Source organism: Mandrillus leucophaeus, unplaced genomic scaffold, assembly GCF_000951045.1.
Source record: "Mandrillus leucophaeus isolate KB7577 unplaced genomic scaffold, Mleu.le_1.0 Scaffold19, whole genome shotgun sequence".
NCBI lineage: Eukaryota > Metazoa > Chordata > Mammalia > Primates > Cercopithecidae > Mandrillus > Mandrillus leucophaeus.
In genome coordinates, this window is record NW_012101920.1 from 3,137,697 (window position 1) to 3,161,347 (window position 23,651).

A 23,651-nucleotide genomic window follows, 5' to 3' on the forward strand; every position below is an offset into this window, starting at 1 on the left:
AGCCACCGCGCCCGGCCAGAAGTTTTTAACCTAAGACACAGACCCTAAGACAAAAACTTGGGTGCAAGTAGTTTATTTGGGAAATGATCCCAGGAAGCACAAATGTTGAGGGGGGAGGGGCTCGTGCTCATGAGTATGTTACTGCTGTGGGTGACGAGTGGCTTGGTCTTGCTGAGGACCCTTGAGAGAACATGAAGACGACCCCTCAACATTGTCCCACTGAGAGATGGGGCAGCTGAGATATTTACCTGCCCTCTCCCATCTTTCATTGATTGAGAGTTGTCCTTCGGGGCAAAAAATTTCAGGTATTTTCAAAATGCCATGCAGGTGGGCTAAACAAGCTCCTACAGCCCTTGGAGAAAGCCACCAAGAGGAAAAGCAAAGAACGAGGAGTTTTGGGGTGGGAAGCTGTCAGTGCTGCAGGTAAACTTGGGTGGCTGAAGACGATGGGGCAGGGCAGCCACAGCACCTACTGCCATGGTGACTTGGCCACCATTATAAGTAGATGCAACCATACGACCAAGGACAGCCAAGGTTGGACCCGAGCCCCCTCTCCAGAAATTCTGCCTTACTTCAGAATGGGGTGAACAGCAGGGAAAATGAACATGTTATTTGCTTTCTCTCCTCCCTCCTTTCTTTTGTCTAGATAAGCCAGCCAGTCAACTGCTTACGAGGATGAGGAGAAACTGGGGCCAAGTTTAAGGATGTCCCAAAGGCTGGATGGCCTTCGGTCCCTGAAAGAGAACGCATCTGTTCTATCGCAGGCCGAGGTCATCTGCATCCTCATCAATAAGCTAAGTGAGCGCTCATGACCTTCCAGACACGGTGCCTACACGCTCTAAATGCATGGTCTCTTTTATTCTCACAACTTTCTGAGGTAAGTGCTGTTAGCATTCCCATTCCGCAGAGGAACAAACCAAGGCTCTGAGAAGAAGTAATTTGCTCAAGACCTCACGGCCTGGCATCATGGGTGTGAATCATCTGGGTGAATGATGAGGTCAAATCCCAAGTTCATGTTTGTGACACTTAGAAATAACCATATACGTGTCCTTTTAAGGGTCAAAACCATTTAGAGGTTTTATCTCTTTCTTACAATCTTCGAAGAAGTTTAACACATTATAATAAATATCTCCCAGATAGCTCAGGTCACTCAGTGAATATTAGTTGAATTGCTTTTGTATTAGATCCTACCTGCAGCCAAAATATAAATCTGACTATGTTACCCTCTAGCTCAAATATCTTCCATGGCTCCCCGTTGCCCTCCAGAGACAATTTAAACTCGTTACTACGGACTCTTTACTCCAAGTCCTTGAGATCCATCTGTGCCACCTCCCCAGCTTCCATCCTCTGATCCGTTCTCCCCACAGTCTCACTTCAGCCATGCTAAGCTACCTGCCATTCTCTCCATGGACCCTGGGCTCTTACACTTGCTGTTCTTCTGGGAGCTCTTTTGTCCAACGCTTATTCACTTTGTGTGAGTTAACTCAACTGTCACCTCCCCAAAGTGGCCAACCTCCACCCGCTGTGGTCTTGCGCCAGTGCCTTCCCCTGAGTCCCACGACATCCTGCATTAGCTTCTCTTACATCATATTATTATTGTTTTTTTTCCTGCCTGTCTCTCCCACAGACACGAATGCAAGCCTTTATGTACTTAGGTTGGATTTGAACCTTGGCTGTGCCATGTGTGTTCTCAGGCAAAGTCGTTTTCTCTCTCTGAGCCTTAGTTTCCTCATCTGTGAAATAAGCAGTGAACAAGGTCAAGTCATGTGACACACAATACCTGGCATCTAGTGAGGTTCAGTGCTAGCTTTTATTCTGTATGCATCTTCAGGGCCTGTCTTTGGACCAAACACACTGCTGATGCTCAGTGAAGTGGTAGCTCTACCTGGACCAGTGGTTTTCACATTTTCTCCTTCATTGGAACCACCTGAGGGGTTGCTAAAACACAGGTTCCTGGGTCCCATCCCAGGAGTTTTTGATTCTGCAGGTATGGAGCGGGGCTTGAGAGTTTGCATTCCTAATATGTTTTCAGGTGGTGCTGAGGCTGCTTGGTCCTGGGACTGTACTTTTAGAACCATTGGGCTGGTTGCCTGGGAAGGGTAGATGTCTGGTTAGGGTGATCAGGTATTCGGAGTTAAAACAAATTCACACTAGAGGATAAGGCGATCCCCAATGGGTGTGGCCACAGGATGTTTGTTTATCCATTTATCCATTCAACCAATATTTGTTGAGTATCTACCATGTCCAGACATTGTGCTAGACACTGACAACAGAACAGTGAATGAGCAAGACAAGAAGGTCCAGATCTTGATAAGTTCACAGTCTAGTGGCCCTGCTTTGGAAGGTGGGGACCGTCATTACACAAATCCCCTGAGTGTGAATTGAAGGGGCATAGTTAGTTTGGGGAATGGTGAGCCTTAAAAACACTGATATCAATAATGGCTTTACTGTCTACTGCATCATTGTATTGCCTTCTCAACAATGATTTCACCAAAATGATTCATTGAAACTGATTATGGTATTCCCAAATCCCCTTGCCTGGAACTGCAGCCATCATTCAGCACAATTTTAGGATGAAGTCAGCCCATGGAACATGGCAGAATGGAGTGTCAGAGAACCAGAGCCAGGCTGTGAGACTTAACACCAGTTACATGAAAAGATACATTTCCTCATTATCGTTGTTAGCTGGAACAGAGTCTCAGAGAATCAAAGCCAAAGATGTTATACAACACCTGTTATATGAAATGATAAATACCCTTATTGTTATGATTATCTGCCAATTCAAGTAGGGGTTTTCTGTTACTTGGTGCTAAAATTTCCCCATGATAGAATAGCTTGCCTTTCCTAAGTGCTTACAATGTGCCAGCCACTGCAATAAATGTTTGGTATGCACCATCTCACTGCATGCTGACAGCAACTCCACGAGTAGGCTCTATTATTAGCCCATTGTTGAGGGAGGACACTCAGAGTTTAAGTCACTTGCTCTCTATTTGGGAGTGGAGAAGATGAGAGGTAAGGCTGTTTTGTGGAGCAGGATGGGCCAGTAAGGATTATTTAAATGCACTGCAATGACACCAACTTAAACGTTTTGCAATCACACAATCTTCCTTGAGCTTCTTCCAAGATGGAGCAGATAAGGATGGAAACACAAACCAACCAACCTTATCTTCGTTTGGAGGACTGAGAATCGTAGAAGGCAACTGACTTGCCCAGTTCAGCTTTCTCGTTCTAGTTCTCCTCATTAAACTCGACTGCTTTCTAGAAGTTAATCAACAAATACACACTCTCAGGCTGCTGTGGCCCAGTTTCCTGATTAGGCAATCAGGGAAAAAGGGCTAGGCACTGTAGAACCCCAGGTCCTGCAGCTCCCCCGTGTGGTTGTATTTTGACAAAAGCATGCTTCTGGGAGAGGAGCTCACGTAAGGAACCAGCCCTTCCATGGCTGTCCTAGCAGAAGTGCAGCTGGGGGCCATTTTGTCAAGAAGTGCTCATTTGGAAAAACAAAACAAAACAGAAAACGAAAAAAAAAAGAATCTATACAGGTGCATGCCAGTTCCCCCCGGTAATGAAATGTAACAAAGGAAGCACTTAAGTTCAGTGAGGGAAATACAGCTTTAAATTACAGATGGTACCCAGAGCACTTTATAAACGGTAATGTGTGACAATGTATTATCCTTACTTCTGTGAAATTGTGGACTGCAACTTCTACCCGGGCCAGTTAAAGGGCCAGGAGATGGAGAGGGTTGCGTGAATACCGTTCAAGAAAAGGGCAACAGAGGCTAAGGGGTTAAACTCCCCAGAAAACCAATTTATGCAAAGGGCTGGATCCTGACCGGCATTCTGCGCTAAAGATCTGAATTACAAATTTAGAGAATTTGCTGCTCGGTAAGTAATTTCTTTTCTTCCTAATGGAGACTATAATTTCCAGTGGGCCAGTGCCACTTAATTTGCACTGATAGAGTGAACAAAATCTTGACCACGGAGAAGCCTAATTCTACTCATCGTGCAAAATTGCCTTTTAAAAAGGCTTAAAGAGGGACATTCAAAGGATGGTTAAAACCAACTCCTATAGTCTTACATTGCTGCAAAGCACATTCCCTAGTTTCCCCTGTGTTTGTATCTTGGGTTAGTTAATAATTGGAATCATTTCTTTTTCCTTCCCTGTAAGGTAGGTCGTGTAGCTGATTTTATTTTATTTTTTAAGGTATAAGATCTACTTGGGATTCTCTGACATAGGAAATAACATTGCCAGATTCAGGTGGGAGAAATCTGCACCCTTCCAGGCACTTCGAGAAGGCGAAGGACACAGATTCTTGGTTTCTTGAAATCTCATTCTTTAAGACACTTAGAATCTAATTTGATGAGACCCCAGTGCTTCTGGACTGTTTGCAAACAAACAAGAACAATCTAGTGTGTGTGAAGTGGGAGGAGGGAGGGGAGAGAGTGTGTGTTTAAACCCCTGATCATTTGTCTAAAAAGCAAGGGGATACATACAACAAAAACACAGGAATTTCACTTTCTTTCTCTTTTCCTTCCCATTTTGCCTTCTATTTTGGTATGTACCTCCTTCTCCAAGACAACGAATGCAGGAAGGACTTCACTGGCTGCTGGGAACAACTGCCCTTTTGAATGAATTCTTTTATGGTTACCAGTCAAAAAGTCACCGTCAGCTGGAACTGGAAGGGAGGTGTGTGTGTGCGTGTGTGTGTGCAGTGGCAGCCATTTCAGCTCAATAGCTCCATTCCTGGAAAGGCCACTTCTTCTTGACATGGGAGAAGACACGCTTCCCTGTGTACCTAAAAATAAATAATAAGTCAATAAATAATCATGATAATAAAGGCATTTTTGCTCCCTCCCCCCGGTCTTAATTCTTTCTCTTTTCATAATGTTTTCCTGTGTGCCACTTTGCTTTGCTTATTTTCCCCACTGCTTGTTGTCTGAGTGGCATTTCTGGGAGTCTGTGTCCTAAAGGCTTTCTTGGGTTTACGGGTGAGTTTCTACTCTTTTTCACTCTAGGTCAGCATAAGGGGTGGGCATTAGTATTTGTTGTAAATGCATTGGGAATGGGATCTCAACTCAACACAACAACAACACACACACAAACACAAAAATGGAGTATTGTTTCTTAAGCTATAACTGAATTGAGAGTTCTCCCAACAAGTCATGTGCTTTACTTCTCTCTGGTCTTTCTTGCTTTTTTTTTTTTTTTTAAAAAAAGCAATTTCATTAGAAGACTATTCTCTTTTTTGGCCCAGGAGCATAGGAAACCAGTTATAAAAACTGTTGGCATGCTTTGCAGAGAGATTCTCAGCAAAGAGCATTTTTTTTGTTTGTTTGTTTTGTTTTGTTTTGTTTGAGTGGGGGGCTTGGGAGGGCTCCATCTGCCTTAGTAACTAGCTAAGTAACTGGCCTGGGCTACTCAGTCTGTTTCTCTCCCTCCTGCCGAGGGGCATTTCTTATCTGGGCAAAAAGCCCCTGTACCCAGCGAGGTGAAACTTGCAAATGATACTATCACCTTCCTCAGTGGACTGCAGCTCAGGAGCTCACCAAAGGTTGCAGCAGGCAATTCCCGCGGTGTTTGGAGACAAAGGAATAGCAGCTGCCTGGTTTCCTTGAATCACCCCGTGCTCTGATGATGGCAGTGATGGGCCTCCCATCAAGGGCTTCCCCAAGTGCTGTTTTCCTGCTTCGTGTCAAGTTAAGCATTCTGATACTAAGCAGCACGAGATAGTTCGCAACTGGGTGAGGCACAGGTGTGAGTAATCTCGAGGTATGGTCAGGAGGTGTGGAAAAGCTAACCCAGCTGCAAGGAAAAGACCTCCGGTCTTTATTTGAAACACGAATTCGGCCTGTCCAAGCTGGGAGCTAACAGGCCCCAGCAGCACAGGATCCGCTCCTCACTTACACCTGGGTTTTGAGTGATACCATATTTTGTTGAACACATTTTCCAAATGCCTATTTGCCAAAGTCGTGGTGTGATTTGCCTAAGCATGAAACTTGTCCTTATAGTTGAGGTCCACATCAGGAGAGTATATTCAGTGTTTATCTCCAATCAATGTGTGATGAATTGCATAGATTTGTGTGAGCCAATGTGTGTGTGTGGATCTGTGTTAGTTACATTTATTTATTTGCATGTATGTAAATATGACTGTGTGAGTGCATGGATCTATTCCTGAATGATATCTATTTATACACATGAATGTGTGCATATATACGCAAATATGGGTATAAATATGTATCTGAACATATATGTGTGTATCTGTAGCGGACACTGCCAATGCACTCATCCTCCAGTTACTTAGGCATCCCAGCTTCTCCATCCCTCCACCTCCCAGGACAGCCCACAGTTCACCTCCGGGGGTTCAAAGGCCGGCTCCCTTGCCTCAAGGTCAAACTATCTGGGTGGTGCAATTCATGCTCCAGCTGAAACCAACCCTTGCCCAACTCCTTTCTTGCCCTCTTTTTTTTCCTCTTACTCGCTTTCCCTGGGAGCCCACTCCCAGTATATCGTATGTGTCCAAATCCCCATCTCAGGTTCTGCTCCAGGCAACCTGGCCTAAGACAGCACTATTCTATACACGCATGTGTGTGTACATGCAGACATATAGGTGCACGCGTTTGTGTGTGTGTGTGTGCCCATATACAAGGAAATCTGGGAGGATCTGGGAGAGAATTATCTTCCAAAGAAGATAATGGAGGAAGAGTATGGATTTTATACTGTAGAAGTTAGAGCCGTCTCAGATATAGAGTGGGACTGCTTTGAAAGTTGGAAATTAAAAGATACTTTAGAAGTAAATGTATTTTTTATTAAATCAGAAAAAGAAAGATACAGTTTACATGACTGTCAGTCAATCATATGCTACTTTGAATTACATTTTAATAGACTCAGGGTCCTATTTACTCCTTTGTACAGGTATTAAAAACAACTCAGGTATTTGAATAATCTTCTGTGAATTTTTATTAACTGAGGTTATGGGGAGGGTTTTATCAAAGCACATCCTGAGAACATTAGGAATGACAGACATACTTGAGATAAGTGTCAGACGGAACAGATGAAGCGAACCCCTCGGCCATCTGAGAAACATTAATAATGTAAGATAGCAGAGACCAAATCTTTGTTAGGGATACAGAATACAGGATAAAAATGGGGACCTTACCGCCCCCTTGTGTTGCAGAATAACTGTGCAACTTCCTTTATTTATTTATTTTTTTAAGTTGTAATCTTTGCCCTTGTCACTGAGCCTCAAAAGCAATTGTTTTCCCAAATCATTTTAAGCCCTCCCCAGTCAATCTTTTCCCTCTCATCAATAACTTACAAGGACCCTATTTGAAAAACAACGCTTATTCATTCCTTTTTCTATACCCCACACATTCCATTCTAGGAAATTGGCAACCGTCCAACACTGCCCGGGTTCTCCCTCCTTGAAATGGGAATTTAAACAAATGGATTTTCATCTCCCCTCTTCAAGCTTAGAGGACAAGCACGCGTTTACTACAATGCTTAATTCCTTCTAGCATCATTTCTCTTCCACAACTTACTTGCCACTGCCTTTTTTTTTTTTTTTTTTTTTTTGACAGAATCTTGCTCTGTCGCCCAGGGTGGAGTGCAATGGTGCGGCTTCCACTCACTGCAACCTCCACCTCCTGGGTACAAGCGATTCTCGTGCCTCGGGCTCCCGAGTAGCTGGGACTACAGGTGCGTGCCACCATGACTGGCTAATTTTTGTATTTTTAGTAGAGATGGGTTTCACGATGTTGGCCAGGCTAGTCTTAAACTCCTGACCTCGGATGATCCACCCGCCTTGGCCTCCCAAAGTGCTGGGATTATAGGCGAGAGCCACCACACCCGGCCACCACTGCCATTTTCATCACTTAAACTGAACACATTCCTCTACTCCCTCCCTTTCCCACTTGGTGATCATCAACTCTTCCGACCCAACTAGGTGACCTGCTAAACCATCTTTACAGTGATTTGCCAGAAAAGACTGGACCAGAGACGTAAATAATACACCTCAATATACAACAGCTCGGGCTTAATTTCTAGGCAGAATTTCATTTGCTGGCTATCAGAAGAATATATACATGGAACATGTTTGAGGAGGAGATGGAGTAAGGAGAACACATCTTGGTGGCAGGAGAACCTGGTGGGAACCGTGCTGATTTGTTTACTTGGATTTGCCAACTGGTCCGATGGATACTGGGTCTGTTTGCACTTGAGCATCCAACATCCGCTTTGGTCCCTGGAGAAAAACAGAAAGACGTGGCAGCCTACTGAAGATCTGTAATGTCAACAGCAACAATGGCCATTTATGTAGCACTTACTCTGTGCTAGGTGCTGTGCTAAATTAATGTATCTCATTCCTCAGTGCTGGATAAGAGAATGGTCTCCAATCAGATGCCCGGGTTTGATACCCAGTTACATGACTTTCTAGCTTTGTGAAAACTTGGACAAATTACTTATCATCTTTGTGCTTTGGTTTATCTTTAAAATGGAAATGGCAAACGTACCTCAGAGGGTTGTTCCCAAGATAAAGTGAGTTCATACTTATAATGCACTTACTACCTGGGGTGTAGAAACCCCAACCAATTCTACCTCACTTTAGCCCCTGCTCCCCAGTTACCATCTAGGTTCATCACCCCGTTTTATTTTCTCTCAGAACATACCACTCTCTGAAATGATTTTATTATCTAATTTATTTGTCTAACATCTGTCTTCTACACCATATTGGAAGTTGCATAGATTCTGTGTGTCTCAGTGCCTTGCAGGTACCTAACCTTAACACTGACTGAATGTAGGTGAAGGCATGTTGTCAGACAGATACTATTATTTTATTTTACTTTTTTGAGACAAAGTCTCACTCTGTTGCCTAGGCTGAAGTACAGTGGTGGGATTGTGGTTCACTGTAGCCTTGAAGTCCTGGGCTCAAATGATCCCCTCACGTCAGCCTCCCCAGTAGCTCAGACTACGGGTGCACACCACCACATCCAGCTAATTTTTGAATTTTTTGTAGAGATGGGGTCTCGATTTGTTGTCCAGGCTGCTCTTGAACTCCTGGGCTCATGTGATCCTCCTACCTTGGTCTCCCAAAGTGTTGGAGTTACAGGTGTAAGCCACTGTGCCCAGCTTGGGTACTATTATTATTATTATTTTACCGTTTCTGTCAAGTAAAACTTACAAAAAGTAAAGTTAACGTTTTCTGTATTTGGTTCTATGAGGATAGACCAACACAAATAGCTACCTAAAACCACCACCCAGCTTGACATGTCACATGGTTCTGTCCCCTCCCAGATCCTTCTTGTGCCTTCTGTGGTCAACCCCTCCCCAACACAGACCCTGGAAAGCACTGATCTGTTCTTATCCCTAGAGTTCTGCCTTTGCCAGGATGTCATGTCGTGGGATCCTAGAGCATACACAGCCCTTCAGACTAGCTTCCTTCATGTAGCGTAGTGCATTTGAGATTCACCCATATTGCTGCATGGATCAATTGTGGACCTCCGTTTATACTATAAGGCAGTATAGGGTAGTACAGTATAAGATTGTATATATTGTACATTACAGTATATATAGAGTATAGGGTAGTATAATGTGTTTGTAGCATAGTATATATAGACAGTATAGTGTAGTATAAGGTAATATAGGATAGTATCATATAGGGTAGTGTATATTTTATAGTATATATAGTATACATATACAGTAGAGTCAAGTATGGTAACTATAGCACAGTATAGTTTAGCACATTGTATAGTATAGTAAATATAGTATAGCATAGCATAATGTATAATATAGTATGATATATACAGAACAGTATAGTATATAGTATAGGAAAGGGAAGTATAATATACTATCACAAAGTATATATGGTCTAATATATGTACATAGCATCATGTAGTATAATGCAGAATATACATGGCATCATATAATATGAAATATATAGAGTGTATTATAGCATAATAAATAGAGTGTAGTTTAGTATATATGATGTACATAGGGCACATATATAGTGTATATATATATATAGAGTACATAGATTGTGTAATGCCCTGTATAATCTAGCATAGTATAGTACATTGTATATACCACACAGTGTAGTGTAATTTCGTGTAATTTACAGATTGCTGGGCTTTGAACACCAGACCTGTCACTTCCTAGCTGGGTGACTTTGATCAAATTGCTTAACCCTCTACTTAAGCCTTAATTTTACCATTGATAAAAGGGGAATTCACAGGGTAGTTTTGAAGATTAAATGTTAGTATATGCAATGTACTTTGAACAATCTTTGTCACACAGTAAGTGTGATAAAAGAGTTGTGATTATTTTTAGTGGTCGTAGTTGAATTCACTAATTCATTCAACAATATATATTGAGCACATACTGCACACAACACATTGTGTTATTAATAGTTCTGAGGCATTAAGAGATGACCAGGACACCGTGAGATACTCAAAGCTTGGGCTCAGGAGTCAGCTGTGGGTTTGGGGATGCTCCATCCCTTTCTGGTTTCATGACCTCTGGCAGGCCCCTCGCCGCTGAGAGCCTGCTGCCTCATGTGTGTGAGGTCTTAGACTGCCCCTATTCCACCTGGTCCTCACTGCAGCCCATGAGGTTGATGCCACTGCCGCTCTGAGGCTACAGAAGAGGCTGCTGAAGCCCAGAGAGCCTAAGCTACTTTAGCCAAGTCCCTGCCAGTAAGTGGGGTGCCGGGACTCCCCATGGCACAGCGGTACCTGACTCATCTCTGCACCTTTACAACCCAGGGCAGGGGCTAACTAAGTAATACTCACAAAATAGCCTTTCCTGACTAATTAAACCTCACAAGCATTGCTCTTAGGGCATTGTACACGACTGCATTTCATCTTCATGCTAACCCTGTGATGTCAGCACCATTCACTTCATTAATCCGGTATTTGAAACTCAGCAAGGTGACAGGTCCAAGCTCATGCAGCCACTAGAAGAGAGCTGGGTTTAAGTCCAGGAACAAGCTTCTTGCAAGTGTCTAGAGCCTGGTCTCAGGTTGGCCATGGGTGGCACCCATCCATCCTGCCTCTGTTTGCCCAGCATGCCTTGCCGTGGGTCCTGGTTCACGCAGGCTCCACCCTGCCCAGTCAGCTCACCTCTATGAAAGCTTACTTCCCCGAGGTTTCCATCCTTTAGGTTCCATGAGCTTGACCTTGGGGCTTGATGGGCTAAACAGCAAACTCAGATGGCCAAGTGGCTGCCACGGGCCTGAACTTTGCATATAGATGAACTTGTACAAGCATTTTCTTCATTTATTTTAAAAAATTAGATGCTGGCATTTAAAAATTAGGTATTTTCTCATAAAAATTCCCCACTTTTGTTATTTTCTCTTGAATAAATGGACAAATCCTGCCACAATGGGTCTGCAGTTCCCCAAGGTAACATGTGGCTGGTGCTGAGGAGTGGCACCCCCGTTAGGTGGGCACCAGCCCTTCAGGTTGCCACAGACCACACCTAACTCACTGGCCTCATACACGTGCCCTTCTGGCCTCACTGAGACTCCACCTTGGAAGTCAGAGACTTAAATCCAACCCTTTTCCTGCCTTGTATACCAGGACTACATTCACAGTTCACAAGGCCAAACCAGACCCATTCTCTTACCTGTTCTATCTCCAGCCCAGTGAGGTGGACCGTGATTATTATTCGCCCTATTTTACAGCTGCAGAAACTGAGGCTCCAAGATGACCTAGGACTAGGTCATGCAGTAATGGCCTGGTCACTTTGACTTGGAATCTGGCCCTCAGCTCACCTGCTGTCCCCGACTCTCTCCTGTTCACTGCCCGCTCTTTCCAACCCTTGGTCTGAGGCTCCTTGGAGTGACTGTGCTGACTGTCACAAGCCTCGGTTCAGCCCACACCAGTGTGGACAGACGTCTTCCCCTTTCAAACCTCCCTCTGTTCATCTGCTAAACCTGCCTGCAGATTGCACTGCACAGAATCTAGCAGTTCAGCGGCCCAAGAAAATGGGAAAGGAGAAGGCCGGGAAAGGGGCCATCAAAAAAGTGGTGCTTAGGGGAAGGGAGAAATCCAGTCTTCCACCAATCAGAATAGTTTCACTTTTATCATATGTGTCTGTGTGTGCATATATGCATATATCTGTACACACACACACACACAGAGGTTTTGTGACATTTTCTTTTGTAAACAAAAAAAGTCCCTTCGCTCAAAAAGAAAGGAAAATGTTTGCAAACAGTTGGACTTCGTGAATTCCAAGGGCTTCCTTCCAGTTCTTTCCAGATTTTTGAAAACCAGGTGGGTTGCTCTCAGAACTCAAGCAGCATGATGGAGAAGGAGGAAAAAAGGACCTGACTAACGAGGACGTCACTGTGAGACAAAGATCACGCAGGGATCGGCCTGCGGTGTGTCTCATTTCCTGTGGGTGACAGGCACCACTAGAGTTCTGTGGGCGGTGACAGACTTGGCTGCCAGCGTTCCCCTCCCAGGAAGGCAGTCGGGCAACCCTGGGGAATGTGTCCAGCTTGAAAGTCTTTGAGGCTTGGTCTTTGGAAAGTGGCAGGGAAGCCCCCTCCATCCTCCATCATTGCTGAAGGCCTTGTGACACTGGGACAGTGCAGGACTTGGGGTCTAGGGGACCTGAGCTGAATGCTGACTCTGTCTCTGAGAACCTGTGGAATGTTCAGGAAAAGACACAGCTTCTTGGAGGCCTGGCTTATGTGTCTGGGAGGTGTGGCAGGAGCAGTCCCACCCTGAAGGGATGCTGCCATCCTAAAGAGATGAGGTCTGTAAAGGAGTGTGGTCCCAGAGGAGGGACTTGGCGTCTAGAACTGTAATTAGTGTCTCAAACCTGTCCACTTCTTGTCTCTTCCTCAGGAATCACCAGGTCAATCTCCATCAGCTCTCCCAGGAAACATGACCTGTATTAACCAGCTCCTAATGACCTTCAACAGCCATTCTCCAGCACAGCAGCAAAATAAAATCTTTGAATGTTATCAACAGGGGCCAAGACTTCTTACTTAATATCTGTGAGTAGCTTCCCTGCTCAGGTAGGATTATGTCCCCATTCCGTGCACAGCCTGTACAGCCTGCATGAGCAGGTCCCGGCCCATGGCTCCAATCTTATTTCCACCATTCTTCCCCCACCCTACCTCTCCACCCGCAGCAACCAGGACCTCGTTTCTCTTCCTGAAATGTACTAAGCTCACTAAGCTCATTCCTACCCCCATGGCTCTGCCAGGGCTGTCCCCTCCTTCTGGAAGAATGAACGTTGCTCTCTTCCTGTCTGGCACCTTTAACCCTTCCTGTCTCATCTCAGACATATCTCCTCAGAGACAATTTTGGGATCCACCAATTAAAAGTAGCACACCCCGCCCCCCACACACACTCAGGCAAAAGTAGCACACACCTCCCATCCATACTTAGGTAAACTCTATCGCGGGACCTTGTTTATTTCCCTCAGTGATCTCCCAGAGCTACAATTTTGTTGGCAAATTTTGCCTTTAATTTTGTAACTTTAACTTTGTAGTTTTAATAAGTTTAACTTTGTTTTTTAACTTATCTATTAATACTTTTTAGCTCCATGCTTCCCCTTAGAATATGAACCCATGATGTCAGGGACCCCATCCCCTTTGTTTGCTGAATATACCTCCAGTGCCTAGTTCAAGGCTTGGCACATGTTTTCTGCAAAGGGCCAGATGGCAAATATTTTAAGTCTTATGAGCCATGCAGTCTAGTTGACTAGTCAATCCAACTAGTCAACCCTCATGTTTTTGTGTGAAAGCAGCTACGGACAACATGTAAATGAATGAACATGGCAATGTTCCAATAAAACTTTATTTACAAAAACAAGGGTTGCATTTTTAATACCCCTGGTCTAGCTCAGTGCCAGGATTCTAAATATTCTACAAATATTTGTTAAATGAATGACCAGATTATTAGAAATCATCTGAACTTTTCCATACCATATTTCTTTTTCAGCCTTCGTACTTATTGTAGAGGCTGGCTTCTATTAAAATAATTAGAAGCCACAATGTAAATCATTCTGTGGGTGGTGTTCATTTTAAATGAATGAATAAATCATGGGTTAAAAAGTGTAAACTAAGGCCAGGCACTGTGGTTCATGTCTGTAATCTCAGCACTTTGGGAGGCCAAGGTGGGCGGATCACTCAAGGTCGCGAGTTCGAGACCAGCCTGACCAACTTGGAGAAACCCCATCTGAACTAAAAATACAAAAGTAGCCAGGCATAGTGGCACATGCTTGTAATCCCAGCTACTCGGGAGACTGAAGGAAGAGAATCGCTTGAACCTGGGAGGCAGAGGTTGCGGTGAGTTGACATTGCACCATTGTACTCCAGCCTGGGCAACAAGAGCAAAACTCCATCTCAAAAAAAAAAAAGTAAACTAAAAGAAACCCAAATGCTTTCCCCAACATCTTCTTTTCTGGTCCTTTAGCAACTTGCTACTCAAAGTGTGGTCCCTGGATCAGCAGCTTTTGTAGCATCAATCAGGAGCTTTGTGGCATCCCAGGTTGGACCCCAGAACTACTCAATCAGAATGTGTGTTAATAGATCCCTGGGTGTTTCGTGTGCACAGTACATTTTGAGAAGACTTGTGTTGGCAAATCCAATAGAGCCTCACCCAGGTGGGTGAAGTCTCTCTCAGGGCTACGAACTGGCATTCTTGCTTTACATCAACATCTACATTCCTCACATCAATGAAACCACTGCAAGGAGTACATGATTAGTTTGAAGACTGCAGTACACCCAGAAAGCAGCAGCTAATAAAGAACTATTACATCTTGTGGAATAGGAGAGAGAAGCTATGAGTGTGAATGTGCTTTAGATGCAATGCTTAATAAATATTTTTGGAAGAAAAATGAAAGAAGGAAGAAGGGAAAAAAGGAAGGAAGGAAGGGAAGAAATTTCAGTGGTTTCCATATGTAAATTAAATGATTAATGGATATGCAGTTTCAGTGTCTCCATTCACAAAGTGGGTATTTTTTAAACATGCAAGTAGAAATTGCAAGTGTGCTTGAAGTGGAGTACAATGTTTTATTGAAGCGTAACAATTTCAAGTAATGTATTCCAAGTTTATATATCCTATTTTGGTATCTATTATTTTAATCTCATCCATTCACTCCTTTGTTTGTCAAGCACTTGCTGTTTATGCAGTCCTATTTCAAGTGCTTGAGATACAGCCTTGAACCTGAAAGGTGGCGCCCCTACCCTCACGGAGTCCAGTGGTGAAGATGGGCTTCCATTTTGTAAAGGAGAGTAAAATAAGCAAATCTAAAACATCTCCTCACCAGTCTGCCTAAAATTGCAATCAGTAAAAAAATTTCCTCTGCATCTAGCAGCCATTGATTCTATAGTCCATGGAGTAACACAATTGTACATTTACACCCTTGTTAAATTAAATAAGCAGGCCTTTAGCCTGAGGCAGTCTCCTTACTCTGAGTATCCATGTAACAAACTGCAACCACTCTCAGTAAGTAAACAAACCAAAACCTACCTTATGAGGATACTTTTTTTTTTTTTGTAATAAATAGCCAGGTTGCAGCCAATCACAAATAGCTAAACTTCAGCCAATTACGGGCAACCAATTGATCAGACCATTCCCAAATAAGGCAAACACCTCATCACATTGTGACCAAATAAGGCAAATGCCTCATTGTACCCAATCAGATAAATTTTCTACTTTGCTTCCATGTTTGGCCTATAAAAGCTTACTGCTCATGCCACTGGGCAGTGCTCTCTGAACCTGTTTGGGTTTTGAGTGCTGCCCAATTCATGAATTGTTCTTTGCTTACAACATAAAGTGTGTTTAAACTTGATTTGTCTAATTTTTTTTAACACTTCTAATTGGTATAATATAATGTAAATAAAATAAGCCAATAATGCATTAATTCTCCATTCATTCATTCAACAAATATTACTCAGAGCATCTACTATGCACAAGACACTGAATAAAACCAGTGATGATGTTGACGGTGATGATGGTGATTACTTCTACATGATTGTTCCCTAGGTGTCAGGCACTGTGCTAGGTGACTAGATGCATTATCTCACCTAACTGTTTCATGAACTCTGTGAGTTAGGCACCATTATTTATGCACAGATAAAAAATCTGGTTCAGAGAGGCAATAACTTGCTTAAGGTCTCAGTTTGTAAAGTGGAGAAGGATTGAACCTGCTGGAAGTCACATAGCAGTTCAAAAACCCTGAGTGACAGACCCGGGATCCCAGTGTGAAGAGCCACATGTAGAATTTGAAAAACTGACTGGGGCAGATGGTCTTAGGGAAGGAGAGAGCCCAGAAAGAAGAGGCAAAAAAAGAAAAAAAAAAATCCACCTACCAGGCCTTTAAAGAAGCCCCCAAGGGACTGCTGCCGCTTCTCAGGTCTCTTTTGGAGCTTGTCCCCATTCTGCAGTGAGTTTGTGTCCACCGTGGCCTGCTCTGTGCACTGGGCTGGTTCTTTGGCTTCCTGCTTGTTGCTCTTCTGTTTGTTCATCTCGATTGCTGACTTCTTGTCCTTCGAGGAGCCCTCTTTGCCCTTCTGGGGTGCTCCTGTTGGTTCTGGCTCTGGCGGTGTGATAGTCTTTTCTGTGGAGTCTGATGTCTACAGCAATTTCAAACAAAGTACATTTTTAGTGGCTGCAGGGCAACTCTCAATAGCAAGGGAATAAATATGTTAAAACAGAGATGTTCAAATGGTGGGTAGTATCTACATTTTCATGAATCCTAGGTGAAATGAAAGTAAAAAAAAAAAGAAAAATTTGCACTTATGAAGTCATGGTGGGGACATTTATTTAGTTATCTAGTAATTCATTAATACATTTTATGTTATCCCAGAAAGCACTCTTTATCCCTTATTCTGGTACCAGAACTTGGCTTTTTCTTGGGGAAACACCCTTCTTCCTCATCTACTCCATGTGGTCCAGGCAAACTACTTCCACCTCCAGACAAGAGCGTGTGACTTAGGCCTGACCAATCAGAGCACTGTCTGTGATTGGCCTGCTGTGATTGGCTCAGCATAGCCAAATGCAGATAACACTGGAGCTAATCTCACAGCTTTGCTGAAATAAGAGAGAGGCTGGTTCCCTTTCTCTTAGATTTGAAGCTGTGAAGTTGTAAGACTGGAGCTTCCAGAACCACCAATATTTCTAGGGAAAATCTTCCCGAAAAGGAAGCCAACATAGAGAAAAGCACAGCTGAGAGATGGAGAGAGACAGAGAGAGAAAGACCAGGCATTGATGGTATCATGCGTGCCTCCTAGATCTAGCTGTTCCTGAAGACTTTCTATGCTGAAGCCAGCTTTGAGGGGGCTCCTCCCACTTGCAACCACATGTGAGTGTTTTCTTGGGGATGCTCATTCTTTTCTTCATGATTACATCTACCCTAATTTTTGGTGTGAAATTGTCCTTTTGCTTCATGAAATGGTGGTAAAAGAGATGATTGTTTTATTAGTTTTGAATGTATATCCTTTTTTTGTCAAAATGAAAGGTTTACAATCCCACATGTTTCCAGTAATTTGATGAGATGAGGCTGCAAAATCCAAAAATCTAGTAAATGCAGGTTGGGGTAAGAATAACCATGTGAATATCTTATTTCTCCGGCTGCAAAAGCAACAAACATCCAAAAAAATATTTCTCCAGTGTAAGGAAAGCACCAGTTCAAGCAAGGCTGGATTTGATGTTGGGGAGAAAATTTAGAGCAGGGGAGACTCAGCGTTATATGCCCTGTCCAAAGGGCAACAGTTGCTCCGATCCAGCCAAGAGATACCACGTCGGCTTGCAGCTCCAGTATGGTCAGAGCTTCTGTTTTTCAAGAGAACTTTGAAATTAAATTTTTAAAAATGCAAAATATGTCAACTTCTAAATATTCACTTCAAAAGTTTTAAAGCCCTGACGGTGGCAACTGTCAAACACACTTGACCCACTGGATACGTGTGTATAGCATGATTCATGAAGTTATGTACTGTCCCCAGGTAAAAAGTTCTATAACAAGGTAGCAGCTTTGATGGAGAAGGCATCAACTGAAGGAGAGCTTTCCTTTCACTCCAGTGAATCATGCACCCCCCTCAGAAATAAGCGGGAAGACAAATGGCAGAGACTCCCCAGTCCAGAAGGCCTCCACTGGTGCTCTTCAGAGGCCAGAAGTCCTTGGAGAAAGAAGCAACAGGCATCCAGTGTACCTTGAGAAGCTCTTCTGCAATATAGGTCTTGAATACTTCTGGCAGAGCCCAACTGTCAGAGTTGCAGCAAATGCTAAGAGATGGATGTTCAAGTACGATAGATAGCCCAGAGCAGATACTCTCCTTAGAATGAAACAGAAACTCTCACCACCACGCTCTTCAGAAAGGCCAGAAACCAGAGATCCCAGTTCAAATGCCTTGTTAACTGTTTTTGTTGTGTAGAAGACTTTAAGATGCAGTGAGTGGCTAAGAGCTCAGTGCCTGGAGTCAGAAGGACCTGGTTTGTTTCTAATTCCACCATAACCTTGCTGTGTGACCAAGGATAAACTGACCTCTTAGTTTCCTCATCTCTATGGGAGCAATAAAAGAAATGACACCTTATGGTGCTGTGAGAATTAAATTAGCTAAAAATGGAAAGGACACACCAGTGTTCTCAAGTCTGAATCCAAGGCTCCGGAAAATAAAATTCCCAACTGGATTCTGAAAACACTCCTAGGTGCGTATAAATAGAATGATGTTTCCAGCTTATTTGGATTTGTACGATGTCATTCCAATTTTAGAATCACCAAGGTTATTGGCATAATTCCTTCACTGTAAAATTCCAGACAAAATATACCATCATATTTAAACTTTTCTTTTTGAATAAAATGATTTTATCCTGTTTTTAGGTAATAATCTTTGGGAATTTTTGTTCCAAAGTTGTCCAGGGACATAGTTTGGGGGCCAGGTATAGTCATAACTTAAGAAACAAAATGGGTATAGTAAAAAGCAATATATTTCCTGTTTTAAAAATGTAGGATAAACCAATTATTATGGAAATAAAAATACTATAACCTATTTACAGTCATTGCTGTCCATTCATGAGTGTGATATGGGCAACATTATAGATGGAAATTCCCTATCAGCTGCATAATAGTAATAGTAATAAATAGACACTGTTAACAGTAGAATTGTGCCTCCACCCCAATGCATATGTTGAATCCCTAACTCCCAATGTGATTATATTTGGAATAGGAAGTAATTAAGGTTAAACAAAGGCATAGGGTGGAGCCCTGCCCCAATAGGATTAGTGTCCTTATAAGAAGAGACATTGGCGAGCTTATTCTCTTTCTCTCTCTGCCATGTAAGGACACACAAGCAAGAAGGTGGCTGTTTACAAGCCAGGAACACAGTCCTCACCAGGAACCAAACCCTGCTGATTTGCTTACTCCTTAATCCTATCTTTTCCATCCACAAGAACTGCAACAAAATACATTTCTGCTTTTAAAGCAACCACCTATGGCATTTTGTTATGGCAGCCCATGCTGACTAATACAGTAGCTAACATGTACTGAGCCCTCTGTACCAGAAATGTTATGTTTTACACGTATTGATTCATCTAAGTATGACAACCCTATGAGGAAGTACTTTTCATAGCTCCTTTGTATAGATGAAGAAGCTGAGGCACTGACAGATTTGGCAATTTGCCTAAGTCACACAGGAAAAAAAAAAAAAAAAAAAAAAAAGAGTGAGCCAGGATTTGAACCAGATAGTTTGAGTCTACCACTCATTCTTGTAGCCACTTCTCTATATTGTCAAAACTACTGGAAGAATATTTGATGCCATTTTTTTGTGGAGGTGTATTTTTAAATGAAAAAAAAGAGTACAGTTGCATGATCCCATTTAAAAAAAGGAACATATGTAGTTATAAACATGCCATAACTATATTTCTTTAGAATAAAGAAAGTAATGAAAGCAAACTGTGTGGTCCCCCCGCTCCATGTCTTTATTCTCTTCAAGACATAGATTCTAGTACTTGCCAAACGCCATGCAAGGTGACAGAGAAATAAAAGGAGGAGACTTCTTGCTCCACAGACATTCCAGGCAGACGTGAGAAGGGGCAGGGGAGATAAATGAATTATTACAATTTGTGATGATGCTTTGAAATGAAAGAACAAGGTGTAGTTATGAGAGGCAGATATGGAAGGTCTTTTTGAGGAGGTGACATTTATGGCAAAAAGTGAAGGGTGAGAAGAGATTTTTAATGCAGAAAAGAGGGGAGCGCATGTGTGAAAACTTTTTGATAGGATAAAGCTGAGGAACTGTAGTTTGTTCACGCTTGTGTCTGCAGATCCCAATCTCGTTCTTGGTATATAGTAGGTGCTTAATCTTGAGATGTTAAATGAGTCGGCTGTGGCTGAGAATGTTATTGAAAAGTATACTGTGAGGAAGTGAGAATACACCAGCTAATCCCACCACCAAACTGAGTTCGAGGTTACTTACTTGGCAGCTGGAGTCTTTCCCATTTATTTCTTCTGAGTGGGTGATCCCTCCATCCCCTTTCACTGACTAAAATAACAAACAGACAATGGCCTTCAGCCACCACAAGTACAGTGACATGCAGAATGCAGGAAGGTTCTGAAATGGATGATCTCAGTCATTTATCATGGAGATTTGGGATCAAGACAAATGGAAGACCAACTGGAAACATGTTACTCATCAGATAGAGATTTCCATGCAATTTGTAACCGTATCTAATTAAATTCAAGTGTTGGCCTCCAAAAATAACAACAAAAGTACTAAATCCTGGAATTAGGCAATTCTCAGATAAATGATGATGGTTCCAATTAGTGTTGGAAGCAGGAGATAGTTGAACATATTAAATGAAGACTGAATGAACAATTGACCCATGAGTAGCCTTCCACTGGGAATATTTAGGCTGTGGGTGTTTTATTGTTTTTTTTTTTTTTTTTTTTCTCTTCTTGATAGAGTTTTGCTGAGTATTTCATTTTCTACCCTTTAGCACCCCCTATAGCCAGCAACACCAGTGACAGAGATAAATGGGGTTGGCCTTGACTCCTTAAACTCCACACTCTAGGCTAATGGTTCTAGAAGTGTGATTCCAGGACCAGCAGCTTCAGCATCACCTGGGAACTTGCTAGAAAGGCAAATTCTGGAGACCCACTCTGGATCTTCATGAATCAGAAGCTTTCAGGGGTGGAGGCTCAATGGTCTGCATTTTAATAAGCTCTCCAGGTGGCGCTGAGGATTGTTTGAGTTTGAGCACCACTGCGCTCAGCAAGTTGGCCATATACAAGTTCAGACTCATGCTGGGTTCTGTGGTTTTAACCGTGCATTTAGTAATATCCTATGCTTAGTGCTTGATACCTTAAAATTCTGGTAATAAAATGCTCAATTCTTATCAACAGCATTGACTCAGGTCTAATTCCCACATATTTGATCACTGCTTAATGTCTCCTCTTCCCAGCTGGGAGGAGTGTAGAGAGCAGGGTTTCAGCAATGTGGGGCAAAGAGGAAGACTCCAGATTCCACTGTTATTTATAGCCTTGACTGTCCATTGAAGGCACTCAAATACTTTCTGACTGATTAATATTATGTATCTTTGTCATCTGAGCTATAGTGTTCACATTAGAGATAATACAAACTGTTACTTATGAAGGATAATTTTTAGTGGAGTGCTTACTAAGTGCTGTGCATTGTGCTAAATGAGATAGTAACTTGCATTATTTCGTTTATTCATTATGTCGGAACCTTAAGATGAGGAATTACTTTATTTTTCAGACAAGGAAATGGAAGCTCAAAGATGCTAGCATCACCATGGAACTAGCAGGTTTGAGTGCCAGTATTGGACAGCAGGCAATGACTATATTCCAGACTCTAAACCACCTCCTGATACTGCCCCTAGAAGGCAGGAGGCACCACTCAGTCAATAAACATTTACTGAGCATTCACTGTATGAAATTGCTGAATGTTAAACAAAATGACAAAAGCTTGGATAAGACGGAAGATGACCAAACTCAAATGTGGATGTTTATGGGATGTCCCCTCATCAGGAGTCAACTGTGCTTTTCTTTATTTTTGCTATTATTACTATTTTTAAGAGACAAGGTCCCACTCTGTCACTCAGGCTGGAGTACAGCAGCATAATCACCATTAACAGCAGCCTCAACCTCCATGGTCAAGCAATCCTCCTGCCTCAGCCTCCCAGATAGATAGGACTGCAAGTGTACACCACCATGTCCAGCTATTATTATTATTATTTTTTTTTGAAAGCGTCTCACTCTGTTGCTCAAGCTGGAGTGCAGTGGCATGATCTTGGCTCACTGCAGCCTCTGCCTCGCGGGTTCAAGTAATTCTCCTGCTTCAGCCTCCTGAATAGTTGGGACTACGGGCGCCTGCCACCACGCCCGGCTAATTTTTGTATTTTTAGTAGAGACAGGGTTTCACCATGTTGGCCAGGCTTGTCTCAAACTCCTGACCTCAAGTGATCCACCTGCCTTGGCCTCCCAAAATGTTAGGATTACAGGCATGAGCCACTGTGCCTGGCCCAGTTATTTAAAAAAATTTTTTTTGCAGAGATGGAGTGTCACTATGTTGCCCAGGCTGGCCTCAAGCTCCTGGGCTCAAGTGATCCTCCAGCCTTGGCCTCCCAAAGCACTGGAATTTCAGAAGGGCTGCACTCTTTTTAATATACTACTTAGTGTGAAAGAGGCGGTGTCTGGAAGTTCCGTGTACTGAGGAACATCATCGTTGCGGGTTTCACTGAGATTTTCAACCCAATGGCAAACAAACATCGGACTGTCCTCTCCACAAAATTTAGATCTATCTACATGGAAAGTGGGCTTTTCCATCCTCCGTGTCCTGTGCATTGTTCTACAAAGGCCAGTCTTGCTTGAGAAGGCTTAGAAAAAGAAATGAACTCTTGGTTATTTCTTCCCTCCTCACAATCAGTTCTGTCAGCCTTCCCATCATACCCAAAGCTTTGGACACACAGGGATTTAACTCAGCCTCCAAATTCAGGCTGTGTCGTAACAGCCCTTCCTACTCAAGCGCATTCCCAAGTGGCCTTTACACTATGGCTTTGGATCACATCTGTCAACCTCTGGGGAATGCTGAGCAGCAAAAAAAACAAACAAATGCACAAAATGGCTTTTTAGGCAAACACTGAATGGACGTGAAGAGTCATGCATGACCACTCCACCACTTTCTAGAGAATAAAGTTCTCTCACTTGCCCCCTAGGAGAGAGGAATTCTAAACTTCCCATTAGTTGTTTCAATTTGGCATTCATTAGGGACTCTGCCAATTTAAGGTTTCAATTTGCTTTCTTTCCCTCCATTTCTTTGAGAGCCCTTGGAGAAGAATTGGGATTGAATCAGAAGGCTGTGTTGACAGCAGCTGATCTCAGCTGACATCATGAAAACAGACCTCCAGGCTGTCAGGGAGATTACTGCAATGAAGTTCGACTTCTTAAAAAGAAAAAATAAGAAGAGAGAGTATCTCAAATTTTTCAGTGATTTTTCTTTATTGCTTATTCTGAGGCATGTAAAGCTGTATGTATGCAAAAGTGACTGAAGTTTGGGTTTAGACTTAGAATCTTATTAAGTCCATCTGAAGTCACTTCTATAGCAGCAGTTATTATTAATAACAACTGTTTCCTTCCTTCCTTCCTTTCCTTCCTTTCCTTCCTTCCTTCCCTTCCTTCCTTC

At 42.8% G+C, this 23,651-nt stretch overlaps 1 protein-coding gene across 3 annotated transcripts in view; it reads right to left on the reverse strand.

Annotated features, from left to right (window-relative positions):
• Positions 1-6,784: 6,784 nt before the first annotated feature.
• BCAS1 (breast carcinoma amplified sequence 1) overlaps positions 6,785-23,651 on the reverse strand; it is a 131,911-nt gene continuing 115,044 nt past the window's right edge. For 2 of the 3 annotated variants that reach the window (XM_011978123.1, XM_011978122.1), the window contains 3 exons: positions 20,427-20,492; positions 16,326-16,589; positions 6,785-8,240 (listed from right to left, as the gene is read on the reverse strand). In XM_011978123.1, coding sequence (XP_011833513.1) covers positions 8,166-8,240; positions 16,326-16,589; positions 20,427-20,492 — 405 coding nt within the window. In that variant the 3' untranslated portion in view covers positions 6,785-8,165. The remainder of the gene's footprint in view (positions 8,241-16,325; positions 16,590-20,426; positions 20,493-23,651) is intronic. The other variant, XM_011978124.1, reaches the window with a different exon arrangement.